This window comes from Cetorhinus maximus, chromosome 9 (genome assembly GCF_964194155.1).
Source record: "Cetorhinus maximus chromosome 9, sCetMax3.hap1.1, whole genome shotgun sequence".
NCBI lineage: Eukaryota > Metazoa > Chordata > Chondrichthyes > Lamniformes > Cetorhinidae > Cetorhinus > Cetorhinus maximus.
In genome coordinates this window covers 53120014-53134027 of record NC_135887.1, presented here as the reverse complement: position 1 = coordinate 53134027, position 14014 = coordinate 53120014, and the positions used below count along the sequence as shown (strand labels likewise).

Genomic DNA, 14014 nt, shown 5'->3' with positions numbered 1-14014 from the left:
CAGAATCCACGGGGCCTAGTAAGTGGCAGAACCCTCCCCAGTCCCTTACCAAGGTGCTGGCATCAAAGGGCATCGAGCCCCCATGGCAGGGGCTCACTACACAGGCAGAGCTAGGGTGCTGGGCCTCCGTGTTAAGTTCGAGGCCATGAAGTTGAGTGAGACGTCTGCTGGATTCCTGACGGTCTCACAGGAAGTGTCCAGGGCACCATCAGGGTCTGGACTCCTGAAGGTAGCTGGACAATGCTGTATAATGTATTTAAATGCAGCCTCCTTGGAAGGAAAAAAAAGTTCAAAATTGTCAAAACCAATACCATTGACACCAGTACCATGGAATTCCACGTTCAGGTAGATGAGACCAGTTTGGCCAGTACCAGTCATTTCTAAGTTTTACTGTTTTTTCCTCCTGGGGGTAGTTAAGTGCAGCACAAAGTTTTCTCTTGGGGGTGGGGAAGGGGTGGGCACCCAGAACTCATATTAAATGGGAAAGTCATGTTAGATTTCCTGTTTTACAGGTGCAGGTGCCCGGGATTCACTCCTAGTGGCACAAGTGCATACTGCTGCACAGGGAGCCTTGGAGGGCCCTCATCAAATACTGTCAGCTTCAGTGCTGGGGGATCCAGGAGAACGATCTGACTTTGATATTCTTACTGAAGGGATTGAGCTCTGAAGCCATTAGTTGACACTAGCCTCTTTCAGCATATGCAGCTTTATTGAAGCCCAGGGTAGGGCTGTGAGCTATCCTGCCACTGGAAGCCAATTGTCAAATAGCAATATCTGATTCACCATGCCCAACTTGTGACGTGCCACCTCTTTGTTGTAGATTTTGGTGAAGGCCATGTTAAGGAAACGCTCCTTTGGAAACCCATTTGAATTTCAGAGCAGGAAGGAGGGGAGGTCAATGTCGGCACCAGGAAACCTTCTCATGTGAGTGTTCTGTCTTTCAGCCTGTATACTGGTATCAATGAGAGGGGGCCTTGTGGCGCACTGGGTAGCGTCCCTGCCTCTGAGCCAGGAGCTCCAGGTTCAAGTCCCACCCCAGGACTTGATGCCAAGAAAGGTACATTCATAATGTGGCTGAGCAGGTTGAGTAACAACCTGTAAATCCCTCCAACACATACCAATGGCAGATGGTGAGCGTGGGAGAGAAAGTTGGAGCCTCTACCATCACTATCCATTGCTCCAGACTACAACATGCATGAAGCAACTTAGATTCTCTGAGTGAACTGTAACATGTCACCAGCACAGGCATAAATGCTGGTCTGAAATTAGGTATGATGCCTTTTTCTGCTTTGTCATCTTAAGGGGAGGGTCCTAAATCTAATTAAAGATGAGGCAAAGGCAGCAGCATTGAGCCAGTGCTTCTGATGGTACAGTATGGATCTGGGTGGTATTCACATGGACTCATTTACAATGGTTTATCTGTTAGCTTATCTTAGGAACATCAAGGACAGGAGGAGGCCATTCAGTCCCTCGAGCCTGTTCCACTATTCATTCAGTTAATGGATGATCTGTATTCAACTCCATTTACTCATGTTTACTCCTTATCCCTTGATATCCTCACCAACTAGAATCAGTGATGGCTGCAACAGCAGGTAATTCCACACCGGGAATATTGTGGGGAGGTTGAGGGTCGGAGTGAAGGCTGTAGTGATCAAAGGCCTTGGAGATGGGTGATTGGAGTTCGGAGACCTCGGTGGGAGGCCACATGTTGGAACCAGAGACATTGAGTGGGGAAGGTCATCATTGAGGAGGGGGGATAGCAGAGGCTTCACAGACTGGTACCTGGATCCAGGAGGTAGAAGTGAAGGTACATAACTCCTGAATCTACCTCATCCTCTCCTCGATGGAGCTACTGTGTTAGCTGAGACTCGGGAAACCCAGCTGAGAACAGTTAATGTCACCAGACCTACTCAACAATGAGATATGCATTCTCATTCTCATATTTAAAGTTGTAACCCGTCGGTTTGGATCTGATTGCTCCTGCCCACCTTCCAAACTCAGTTAAAGCCAGAATGGGCAAGTGGAAGTGAGTTTGAGTTGAGAAGCAGATTTTTCAGACTCTAACTCTCACACCGGATGCAAACCCGCCTATTTTTTCTTCGGTTAAAATTCAGCCCTATATCCCATAAAATGGTTGACACTGCAGTGCAGTACTGAGGGAATGCTGCACTGTCTTCCAGATAAGATGTTTAATTGAGTCCTTGTTTCCCCTCTTCAGTGGATGTGGAAGATCTGTCACTATTTCGAAGAACAGCAGGGGAGTTATCCCCAATATATTGTTCAACGTGTTACCCATCAACCAACATCACAAAAACAGATTACCTGGTCATTTTCTCATTGCTATTTGTGGGAGCTTGCTGTGCATAAATTGGCTGCACCATTTCCTGCATTACAGTGACTACACTTCAAAAATTACTTAATTGGTTGTAAAGTTGTTTGGGGTGTCCTGAGGATACGAAAGGCACTATATAAATGCAAGTCTTGTTTTCTAAGTACCTATTGTCTTAATGACTCTCACACACATCCTCAGAGTTGTATTGTTGAGAGGAATCTTCCTTCAGACAGCAAATCAGCAGCATTGGATCACTAAGGAACTGTAACTGCTGTTCTACACTGCTTTCTGAGCCACGAGTAGCACGAACATTCATTTTAACAAAAACAAGACATTTCCAGGTGACAGGGAACCCATGTTAAATCCAGCAGAAATAGTCATTGATTGGCTTTTTCTAGGCAAGAAGTCAGTTGTCACCTTAGGTAGAGCCATTCGTTACAGAGTACCAATGAATTCCTTTAAGGAATGCATCTAGAGCAAGTATAGTTCAAACCGTTCACTTATCCTGAGGAACATTTATTCCATCAAGCCTGTTCTGCCATTTAGTTTATCATGACTGATCTATCTCAACTCCATACCTAATGACAATCTATCAAGCTTTGTTACAAATATTCAATTATCCCCCAGCATCCATTGGCCTTTATGTGAAAAGCTCTTCCTGATTTCACTCCTCAATCGCTCTGGTTCTGATCTTAATGTTGTGCCCCCTTGTTCTGGATTCCCCAGCCAAAGAGATTGTTTCTCCAGCCTGGATTTTGACTCTTTGGGATGGTTTAAAATGGATGATAACAAGTTGGCTGCTCACTTTATTTCCCTCCCCATTTTGTTTTCGTGGACTTCAATTCATGATGGGATTTGAATTCTTGTTGTCTGCATTATTAATTAGCCCAGACCACTGGATTACAACCGTACACGACTGATCTTCTCAAATGAGATATAGCGGCTAACTGACACGTGACCAGGCCAGGGAAGATGAGGTGACGTTTTTTATTTTAGTACGTGTGACCTTTATAATCAGGTCAAATGAGACACTGCATCATTTCTCAGGTAAGAAAAAGGAACTGGTGAATCCCTCGCTTTCCAGATGGCAGCAGCAGCTGGAGTCACTGGTCTGTATGAATACCAGTGTCCAAGGTGAACCTGTAATTGTGCAGGGGCCTGTGTTAATGTGGCCCCTCAAACCCCCAACCCTCCCCACCCCCACTGGCTCCACCGATGGGGGAAATCCAGACAAAGGGGCATAACCTTTAAATTCGGGGCAAGCCATTTAGGAGCTGATATTGATCAAAGGTGGAACAATGGGGTTGAAGTGCAGAACAGTTATGATCTGATTGAATGGAGTAACAGGCTCAATGCACTGAAAGCCAACTCCAGTTCCTATGTCCCTTCACAAATACTAAGGCTTGTCAAGTACTCAGGGTAGAGGAACACAGCTGAGTATTTCACGATGCAATCCATCCTGCCTTTCTGCTATCAACGTCAAACCCTCCTCTTACTCTGTCACTCTCTACTCAGTGTAATGCTTGTGCTGCATTTCCTTCTGTCTGAATCAAACCTCATTTATTACCTTCACCAGCTCTTCCATTGCTGCTTCTTTTTATTCATTTGCAAGATGTAAGCGTCACTGGCTGCGCCAGCATTTATTATCCACCCCTAATTGCCCTTGAGAAGGTGGTGGTGAGCTGCCTTCTTGAACCACCGCAGTCCCTGTGGTGTAGGTACACCCACAGTACTGTTAGGGAGGGAGGGAGTTCCAGGATTTTAACCTAGCGACACTGAAGGAACAGCGATATGTTTCCAAGTGAGGATAGTGAGTGGCTTGGAGGGGAACTTCTATATAACTTTTCTCCAATTCCACCCTTTTTCTGTCTCTTGGTAGCCTTGCTACTGAAATGGCTTCAAACACTGGCTAGCCTTGGTGTGTTGGGCTCCAGTAAAGGGAATAGGCCACATTCATAAACATTGAGAATCCTGCTGCCACACCATTCCCTTTCTTAAAGAGGAACAATGGAAGGACTGAACTCTGATTGAGTAAATTAAGGTGGATCTACATGAGGTGAGGAAAAGTGAAACTCTTAGAATATAACCATGTAGCACTGCACCAAAAGAAAGTATTGTCAAAACTCCCTGGAAGAAAGACATGTCAGAAATTCTATTAGTAAGGAAGCACCTCTGCTATTCGCAAGTGAAGGAGCAGCTTTGAGGAAGATTTTGTTAACATTTAAGAGGCTGTGTTCAGGTTCGACCAAGAGGATTCTGACATTAGTGGGTCCTACCTTTGTAAACAGCATCACTTTGACACAGTTTCTTCTCTGATTTCCAATGGCAGTTGCATGGATAGATGACACTGGGGCCAGCTGTATGGATTAGAAGTTCTCTCATTCTATTGGTTAACCAGTGAGGGATAGCTTACAGCCTTAGGTATCGTAAACAATTAAGATGATCACCCAGGGTGGATTGTCCAGTACTTACAGATTCATTCATTCTCTATTACTCTAGGGCTTTGAAGGGACTGGGATTCCAATGTCTGTCATAGTGATATTTGCTCATCAGTCAGGGGGATCAAGCAGATTGAGTGAGTTGCCACATCATTTCTAGTCTCTTATCTTCATGCTGAAAAGGGTCCCTGGTTTGTCCTGTCTTAGATTGTCCTATATTCTTTTCCATATACAATCAAGTTTCTGTTCATAGATGGTGAGGGTTTGTGTTCAGAAGCAGCATTCTGCTTTAGGCACAAGTATTTGAAGAGGGTTTTAGTTATCAAAGGCAGCTTTAAAAGCAGATTTATCTTAAGTCATAAACTTATCGGCAACTTTTCATAAGTTTGTAATAAAGATATAGAATTTAGACCAATATAAAATGAAGCAGGAAATTTATAATGGGCTGTATAACTGTAGGTAAATGTATATAGAAAACCTCTTTCTCAACACATCTTTCCACAATCACAGAGAAGGAATATTATTTTATCCATGCCTTGTTTTTCTTCCTATTTTCCTCGGTTGTTTTGAAAAACAATGAAGACTCCGTTTAAAGTGGCCGAACACAATCTGACCACATTTTTGTTAAATGAACAGCGAAGTTGAGGCTGCGAGTTTTATATACACCTCGTACATTCACTTTATATACACTTTGTATACACCTCGTACATTCACTTTATATACACTTTGTATACACCTCGTACATTCACTTTATATACACTTTGTATACACCTCGTACATTCACTTTATATACACTTTGTACACACCTAGTATATTCACTTTATATACACCTAGTATATTCACTTTATATACACTTTGTATACACCTAGTATATTCACTTTATATACACCTAGTATATTCACTTTATATACACTTTGTATACACCTAGTATATTCACTTTATATACACTTTGTATACACCTAGTATATTCACTTTATATACACCTAGTATATTCACTTTATATACACTTTGTATACACCTAGTATATTCACTTTATATACACTTTGTATACACCTAGTATATTCACTTTATATACACCTAGTATATTCACTTTATATACACTTTGTATACACCTAGTATATTCACTTTATATACACTTTGTATACACCTAGTATATTCACTTTATATATACCTAGTATATTCACTTTATATACACTTTGTATACACCTAGTATATTCACTTTATATATACCTAGTATATTCACTTTATATACACTTTGTATACACCAAGTATATTCACTTTATATACACTTTATATACACCTAGGGAAAAATTTCCCCCCGTTGTGGGGGGACGTGCGGGTGCGGGTGGGCATGCCTCCGATCGGGGGTGCGCTGCTATTTTACATGGGCCAATTGAAGCCTGCCCAGCGTGACGTCCACCAGGAAGCGCTATGCGCTCCCTGTGCAGGTGGTTGGGGGGGTGGATTCCCTCAGCCGGGAGTGCGCTGTTTCACGCATGCGCACGAAAGAGCGCACTCATCTCCCTGAGGCTAAGTGCTGCTTCAGGGAAATTGGCTCGGAATTAAAATTTTTAATAGAAATGATAAAAAAATTTCCCTGACATATATACACCTAGTATAGACACTTTATATACAACTAGTATAGACACTTTATATACACTTTATATACACCTAGTATAGACACTTTATATACACTTTATATACACCTAGCATAGACACTTTATATACACCTAGTATAGACACTTTATAGACACTTTATATACACCTAGTATAGACACTTTATATACACTTTATATACACCTAGTATAGACACTTTTTATACACTTTATATACACTTAGTATAGACACTTTTTATACACTTTATAAATGCCTAGCTTATACACTTTATATACACCTAGTTTATACACGTTATTTACACTTTCTATATACCTAGCATATGTGCTTCATATACACTTTATATACACCTAGTATATGCACTCTATATACACTTTATAAATGCCTAGTATATGCACTTTATATGCACTTTATATACACTAAATATACACCTAGTAATTTCACTTTATTTACACTTGTATATACTAGGTGTATATAAAGGTGTATATAACTTTATATACTATTTATATACACTTTATATACACCTAGTAAATGCACTCTATATACACCCAGTTTATTCACTTTATATACACTTTCTATACACCTAGTATATACACTTATGTACACTTCATATACACCCAGTTTATATACTTTATATACTCTTTATATACACCTAATATATACACTTTATGTACACTTCATATACACCTAGTATATACACTTTATATACACATAGTATATACATGTTATATACTCTTTATATACACCTAATACATTCACCTTTCTATACACCCAGTATACGCACTTTATATACACCTAATACATACACCTTTATATACAGCTAGTATATGCACTATATATACGCCTAGAATATGCACTTTATATACACTTTATATACAGCTAGTACTTACATCTTTATATACATATTATACACAACTAATATATTCACTTTATATACACTTTGTATACACCTAGTATATGCAGTTTATATATACCTAGTATATGCATTGGAGATAATTGCCTATCCTTAATCAGATAGGGGAAATAGTCACAAGGGTAATTTCACTGATCGTGCACTGATTCTTCTTCAGTTGCGGCTGTGCCTGAGCTCACTCTGCAGCACTTTGGATAGTCACTGGCAGCACAGGGAGGCTCATCAACACAGATCTCCTGAGCGTTCATTATCCAGCGTTACTGGCCCTGACCCCAGGAGCTGTCAGCCTGCGATCCTAGTTGTTTTTTGAAGGTTCTGGGCTCTACCAAATCTTTCCTCATCCATGATAGGAATATTTCCACTCAGCCAGGCTTCCTTTTTAACCCATCCCACTAAACTGTTCACTGTTAATTTCTCAATCGATGTGAGAGTCTTTCCTTTTCATGTATTAATGGGATTTTCTTTCCTTTCTCTCTTCTTTTCACTTTGCTGACTGTTGCAGAGACAAGAATTTGTTTCAGAATTACACAAAAAGGCACCCTTCATTAAGGTAACTTCACTGCAGTTGCCTGTTTGTGTGTGTGTGTGTGTGTGTGTACATATGTGTGTGTGTTAGTGTATATATATGTGTGTGAGAGAGTGTGTGAATGCATGTGTACATGTGTGTGAATGTGAGTGTGTGTTTGAGTGAGCGTGGGTGTGTGTGTATGTAAGCATGGGTGGGTGTTGGTGGGTGTGGGTGTGTGAGTCAATAGATTGGTCTTACTGCCTCACTCAAGGTGAATAAATTCAAGTTGTCTAAATGATAAATGGAGTTGCCAAGTCTGACCCCATCAACTAGCTCACTCTGACAACGGGGGAAGCCGGGCCAGTGGGGAAGCCGGCCAATGGAGAAGCCGGCCAATGGGGAAGCCGGCCAATGGGGAAGCCGGGCCAATGGGGAAGCCGGCCAATGGAGAAGCTGGGCCAATGGGGAAGCTGGGCCAATGGGGAAGCCGGGCCACTGGGGAAGCCGGGACAATGGAGAAGCCGGCCAATGCAGTTTAGGAATTAGGAATCTGACATTTCAGGTAGGGGAAATGAACCATTGTGGAGGCAATGGCAGGAATTTAGGATGGTGCTTAGATCCCCCAGGCTTCTGCCCGTTTAGAGATGTGTCTGAAATCCCAATGTGGGTACAGGATGGACACTTCTGTCTGTATTCGCCCCGCCCCCACCACAGCCCAATTCAGGGGAAAGTGTCTTGGGTGTGGTGGTGGGGAGGCTAGCTGAGGAATTACATCCAGCACATAGCCCTTAAGCTCAGCAACACTACACTTGCTCAGATTAGGCTTGGCTTCTGTGGCTTCCAAAGGCCCCACGTATCTGACGGAACAAAAGTAATCAATCCCAGAAGATATTGATTATTTATGAAAGCTGATACTGGTTTCACTGGGGGAATAATTAAAAAATGATTTCCTCTTGGTCCCTTGAGGACCACTGCTTTTGCCCTGTGGAAGCAGAAAGCCATTTCCTCTGATTTCCCTCTGGAAATTAACCCTCAGCTTTAGGTCCCTCTGCTTAGATTCTAAAGGAGTGGGCCACACACTCTCATTATTAAAGCAACACCATCCCTGAGACATGGCCAAAGAGCTGGACAGTCAGTGGCCAAGAGTCTCAGCCTAGCAAGAGCTCAGAAATTGAGGGTCCCTGGGGGTCTAAGAGTTAGAGCAAAATAAATTAGGACATATTCATACTGTGTATAAATTACTAGGCAGTCGTTTATGAAGGGCAGTCGAAGAGGGTTCAGGAGGTAACTGGCTGTACTTTTGGTGAGAGGAGAGACTAAATTCAATCCTTACTCTGCTGGAAATTTGTCAGCGATCGCTGGGTGACCAGCACTGAAAGGCAAGCTTTTAAATAAAGAATAAGCATTGCTGAGGAGCCAGGAGGGACACGAGTGCCTCCCCACTCCACCCAATAATCCAGATTGGCCTCATCCCCATTCCCCCTCCACCCGTCTCCTGGAACTTATCTTACGTCCACTGCTGGCAAGGCAAGTGGCCCGAATTTCATTCCGCCTAATGGGCGAGCTGCTTGTGCAGGCCCGACAGGCACAGGCAACTCTTCCAATAGAGGCTCAATTTCAGGCTGGCCTTGGGCCTTACGGTTCAGGCTTATGTAGAGGCCTCAACAAGCCTGTAACTAGAGGCCTATGATTTCCTATCCTGTTGGTATTTATTCTCGTTTCATTTTCTTTTGTACCTCACAGTTACTTGAAGGTTTGAAGTTGAAGTTTCTCTTTTTAAAGGGAATGCTGTCTTTCCTTCTCTATAATTAATGGTTCACTATTGGAACCAAAATTGCACATTATAAGTGAGGCATTTCACACGTATCTCTTGATAGAACTCCTTGTGTTACAAACCATCTAATTTTAGCTAGAAGAATTGGTGCTTTCAGTCATCCAAAAGCCAAGTCACCTGCCATCTCAAATTGTACATATATCACCAGCCAGCTTGGTCAGCAGTGATGCTACCAAGCCACTTTTGCTGATGGGCATTTCCACACCCAGAGTTTATTTCTGCCCTTGCCACCCTCGGTATTTCTTCCAAATGGTGTCCTGCACTGATTGATCAGTTGAGGGAGGTTTGTAGGTGGTAATCAGCAGAAGGTTACTTTGTCCATATTGCTCCCAAAGCCTGTCTACCATCTACAAGGTACAAGTCAGGAGAGTGATGGAATACTCCCCACTTGTCTGTTTGAGTCCAGCTCCAACAAACCCTCAAGAAGCTCAGCACCATCCAGGACAAAGCAGCCCGCTTGATTGGCACCCATCCACTACCTTCAACATTCACTCCCTCCATCACTGCAGGAATTCATATACGAACATACGAAATAGGAACAGAAATAGGTCAGTCGGCCCCTCGAGCCTGCTCCGCCACTCAATAAGATCATGGCTGATCTCCTTGCGTTTCAAATTCCAGATTCCCATCTACCCCTGATAACATTTGATTCCCTTGCCTAACAAGAACCTATCTGCCTCCGCCTTAAAAATATTCAATGACCCTGCCTCCACTGCCTTCCAGGGCAGAGAGTTCCAAAGTCACACAACCCTCTGAGAGAAAAAAATTTTCCTCATCGCTGTCCGAAAAGAGTAAGCCCTAATTTTAAAACTCATCGAGTTTCCATTGACAGCATCTCCCAAATCTGCAACCCCTACCACCCAGAAGGGTAAGGACAGCGGATGCAGGGGAACACCATCACTTCCAACTTCCCTTCCAAGAGCCACACCATCATGACTTGGGAATATATTGCCACTCCTCCATTGTCTTTGGGCCAAAATCCTAGACTGTGGGAGTACCATCACTATATGGACTGCAAACAGTTCAAAAAGGCAGCTCACCACCATCTTCTCAAGGGCAACTAAGGATAGGCTTTAAATGCCAGCCTGCATCCAAAAATGAATATAAAGAGAAACAAAATGGGATGGCTGTAAGATATAGAGAACATCAGATAACACGATGCATTCCCCTCACACCTGCATGTTGCAATGTTACCTCCTGTACTGTAAGACTTTAGCTTAGCAAATTATATGCTAGTCAATACGGAGCTATCAGAGTCTGAGAACACGCAGGCAGCGTTAGTGATAGGAGATTCAATGTCCATTTCGTTAGATAGATTTTTGATTGACAAGGGAGTCAAGGGTTATGGAGGGCAGACAGGAAAGTGGAGTTGAGACCACAATCAGATCAGCCATGACCTGATTGAATGGTGGAGCAGGCTGGAAGGGCCAAATGGCCTCCAAAATCCTATGTTCCTATTTCACTGGAGGTGTTCACAGCTCCAGCAGCTGTCCAGCATGGTGAACATCTCATTAATTAATGGTAGAGCCCGAGTTTGATTATTAACGTTCACATTTTCCCGACTACATTTTAATGATTCTCCTCATTACTCTAGTCTCTTTGTGATCTCCCCCTATCACCACTGCTTGTTGTAGTTTGTAATTGTTCTAGATTTTCCAAACACTGTGGACAGTTTAGGAACGGGTGCGCAGAGGCACGCCTCCGATCGGCGCCCCCAATTGGGGGTGCGCTGCCATTTTAAGTGGGCGGGCCAATTAAGCCCCGCCCAGGGTGACGTCCGCAAGGAAGCGCTTCGCACTCCCTGTGCAGGCGGGGGGGGGGATTCCCTGAGCCGCGAGTGTGCTCTCTCGCGCATGCGCACGAAAGAGCACACTCATCTCCCTGAGGCTAAGTGCTGTCTCAGGGAGATCGGCACTAAATTTAAAAATGCTAACAATAGAAAAAAAATTCCCCTGACATATCCCCTCATGTGACACTGTCACTGAGTTGGGACATGAACATCACTTTCATTAATACTTTTATTAAAAATTTAAAAGCCTACTTGAAACCTCATCCCGCCCGTGGATGAGGTTTCATGCTTTTTCTAATGCCTGCCAGGGCTCCCGGCCTGTCCGCCAATCTTAAGGTTGGACGGGCAGGTCCATTAATTACTTTAATGACTTTGTCAATGGCCTCAATTGGCCATTGACAGGTTGGCGGGTGCACAGCTGATTCTGCTGAGCCCCCGCCCACCTGAAAATTGAAACGGGGTGCGGTGACATCGGGAGTTCCACCCGACGTCACCCAGCGTCATTTTACACGTCGGCGAGTGGGCCCCGCCCCCCCTGCTAGCCGACCGGGAAATCCTGGCCTGTAGATCTGAGAGAACTCATTTATCAAAAGGAAAAGACTTGCATTCAAATAGCGCCTTCACAACCTCAGGATATCCCCAATCGCTCCACAGCCAATGAAATACTATTGAAGTGTAGTCAATGTTGTAATGTAGGAAACGTGGCAGCCAATTTGCACACAGTAAACTCCCACAAACAGCAATGTGATAATGGCCAAATCATCTGCTATAGGGTTGTTCGTGGGATAAAAATTGGCCAGGGCACTGGGAAAACATACCCAGTGTTTTTCATATTGTGCCATGGGATCTTTTACATCCATCTGAGAGGGTAGATGGGACCTTGTTTCGAACAAAAGCACCTCCAACAGCACAGCACTGTTGCCATACTGACACTGATATATTAAAGGCAGTTCATTTTGGTTTGGATTGACCCTCCAATCTCTTTTCTCAAATTTTTCTCTCCAATTTGCAGCCTGTAGCTCCAAAAACGCCTTTCTTGAAATCCAATGTTTTCACTTACTAACCCTGTACTCACAGTATCTAATTGCATTATTATGATCACTGTTTGTTTATCTCTCAATTTTCCAATTAAATTCAGCTTTATCTTGGCCTCCCTTCCAACAGATGGTGTCAAGGGGCAGGCTTGTGTTAACTCCATTTACTCACCCCTATTTAATTATGATAATCAGGATGCCCCGTAATTATCATCCCGATGCCCATTCTGTTACTTCAGATAATTCCATGCTAATTTTCTTCTTGCGAACACTGTTGCTGATCCGTGCAATACCACACTGATCTGATAAAGTGTGTCATACTGCATGGAGTGCTCTTTCAAAACCAGCTGCTTAAGAACAAAGCAGGGAACAACAAATCAAGAGAAAGAGCCAGTGTCCACCCACTATAAACTTGAGGTCATCCAGAACTCTGCTGCCCGTTCCCCCATCGCTCCCTGTGCTCATTGACCTACATTGGCTCCCAGTCTATCAATACCTCGATTTTAAAATTCTCAACCTTGTTTTCAAATTCTGCCGTGGCCTCACCCCTCTCTAGCTGTAACTTCCTCCAGCCCCACAACCCTCAGATATCTCTTCATTCCTCTATTGTTAAAGGCCCCCTAAACCTCACCCCCTCATCCCATACCCCTAGATTCCCCACGCCATCTCCATAACCCCCAGATTCCCAATGCCACATCCATATCCCTTCTTCCCCAGATTCCTCACATCTTCTCCATAAGTTCAGCATTACAAGTTCCTAAGGGGGCTTGACAGGGTGGACTTTAAAAGGATATTTCCCTTTGTGGGAGAGACTAGAAGTAGGGGACATGGTTTAAAAATAAGGCATCTCCTATTTAAGATGGAGATGAGAAGCAATTTTTTCTCTCACGAGGGCCATGAATCTTCAGAATTCTCTTCCCCAGAGAGCGGTGGAGACAGGGTCATTGAGTTAGATAGATTCTTGATTGACAAGGGGGTCAAAGGGTATAGGGGTAGATGGAATGCGGAGTTGAGGCCACAGTCAGATCAGCCATTATCTTCTCAAATGGTGGAGCAGGCTTGAGGGGCCAAATGGCCTACTCCTGTTCCTAATTCATATGTTTGTATGTTCATATGTAAATATGAGGATTAATCTTGTGTCTGAAATGCCCAATGCAAAGCCTCCCTCAATAAGAACACAATTCAGATACTGGACAGGCCGATAATCTTGATCCATACTGATACCCCAGGAAGAGCATGTTTGAAATGTGGGGTGGGCGGATACAGCAGAACATCAGACATAGTAGTGAGCACCTGAAATTGAGAGTCCCTAGTCTTCCTCCACTTCCCTTCAATGCTCCTTGGTGCATGTGCCAGCCCGTGCCTTGCATTGATTTACATCCAGTGGGCCCCTGGGTCACTCCCTTGTCTTTCCACATGGAGAGGTCATCAAGCTGAACCCCCACTCCCCACCAGGAGAATAGGCTGGATAGAGTGGGATGGGGAGAGAGTCACTACTTCACTCCCACCCAAGGCGAGTATCCCACTGGATTTTGAGCTGGCATTCCAAGAT

General features: G+C 43.6%; 1 protein-coding gene across 5 annotated transcripts in view; it reads left to right on the top strand.

Annotated features, from left to right (window-relative positions):
- camkk1a (calcium/calmodulin-dependent protein kinase kinase 1, alpha a) overlaps positions 1–14014 on the top strand; it is a 218979-nt gene that overhangs the window by 198731 nt on the left and 6234 nt on the right. For 2 of the 5 annotated variants that reach the window (XM_078548728.1, XM_078548729.1), the window contains 2 exons: positions 821–924; positions 7800–7847. In XM_078548728.1, the coding sequence (XP_078404854.1) occupies positions 821–924; positions 7800–7847 (152 nt within the window). Of the gene's footprint in view, positions 1–820; positions 929–4831; positions 4895–7799; positions 7848–14014 lie in introns of those variants that run through there. The other 3 variants (XM_078548731.1, XM_078548730.1, XM_078548732.1) reach the window with 3 other exon arrangements.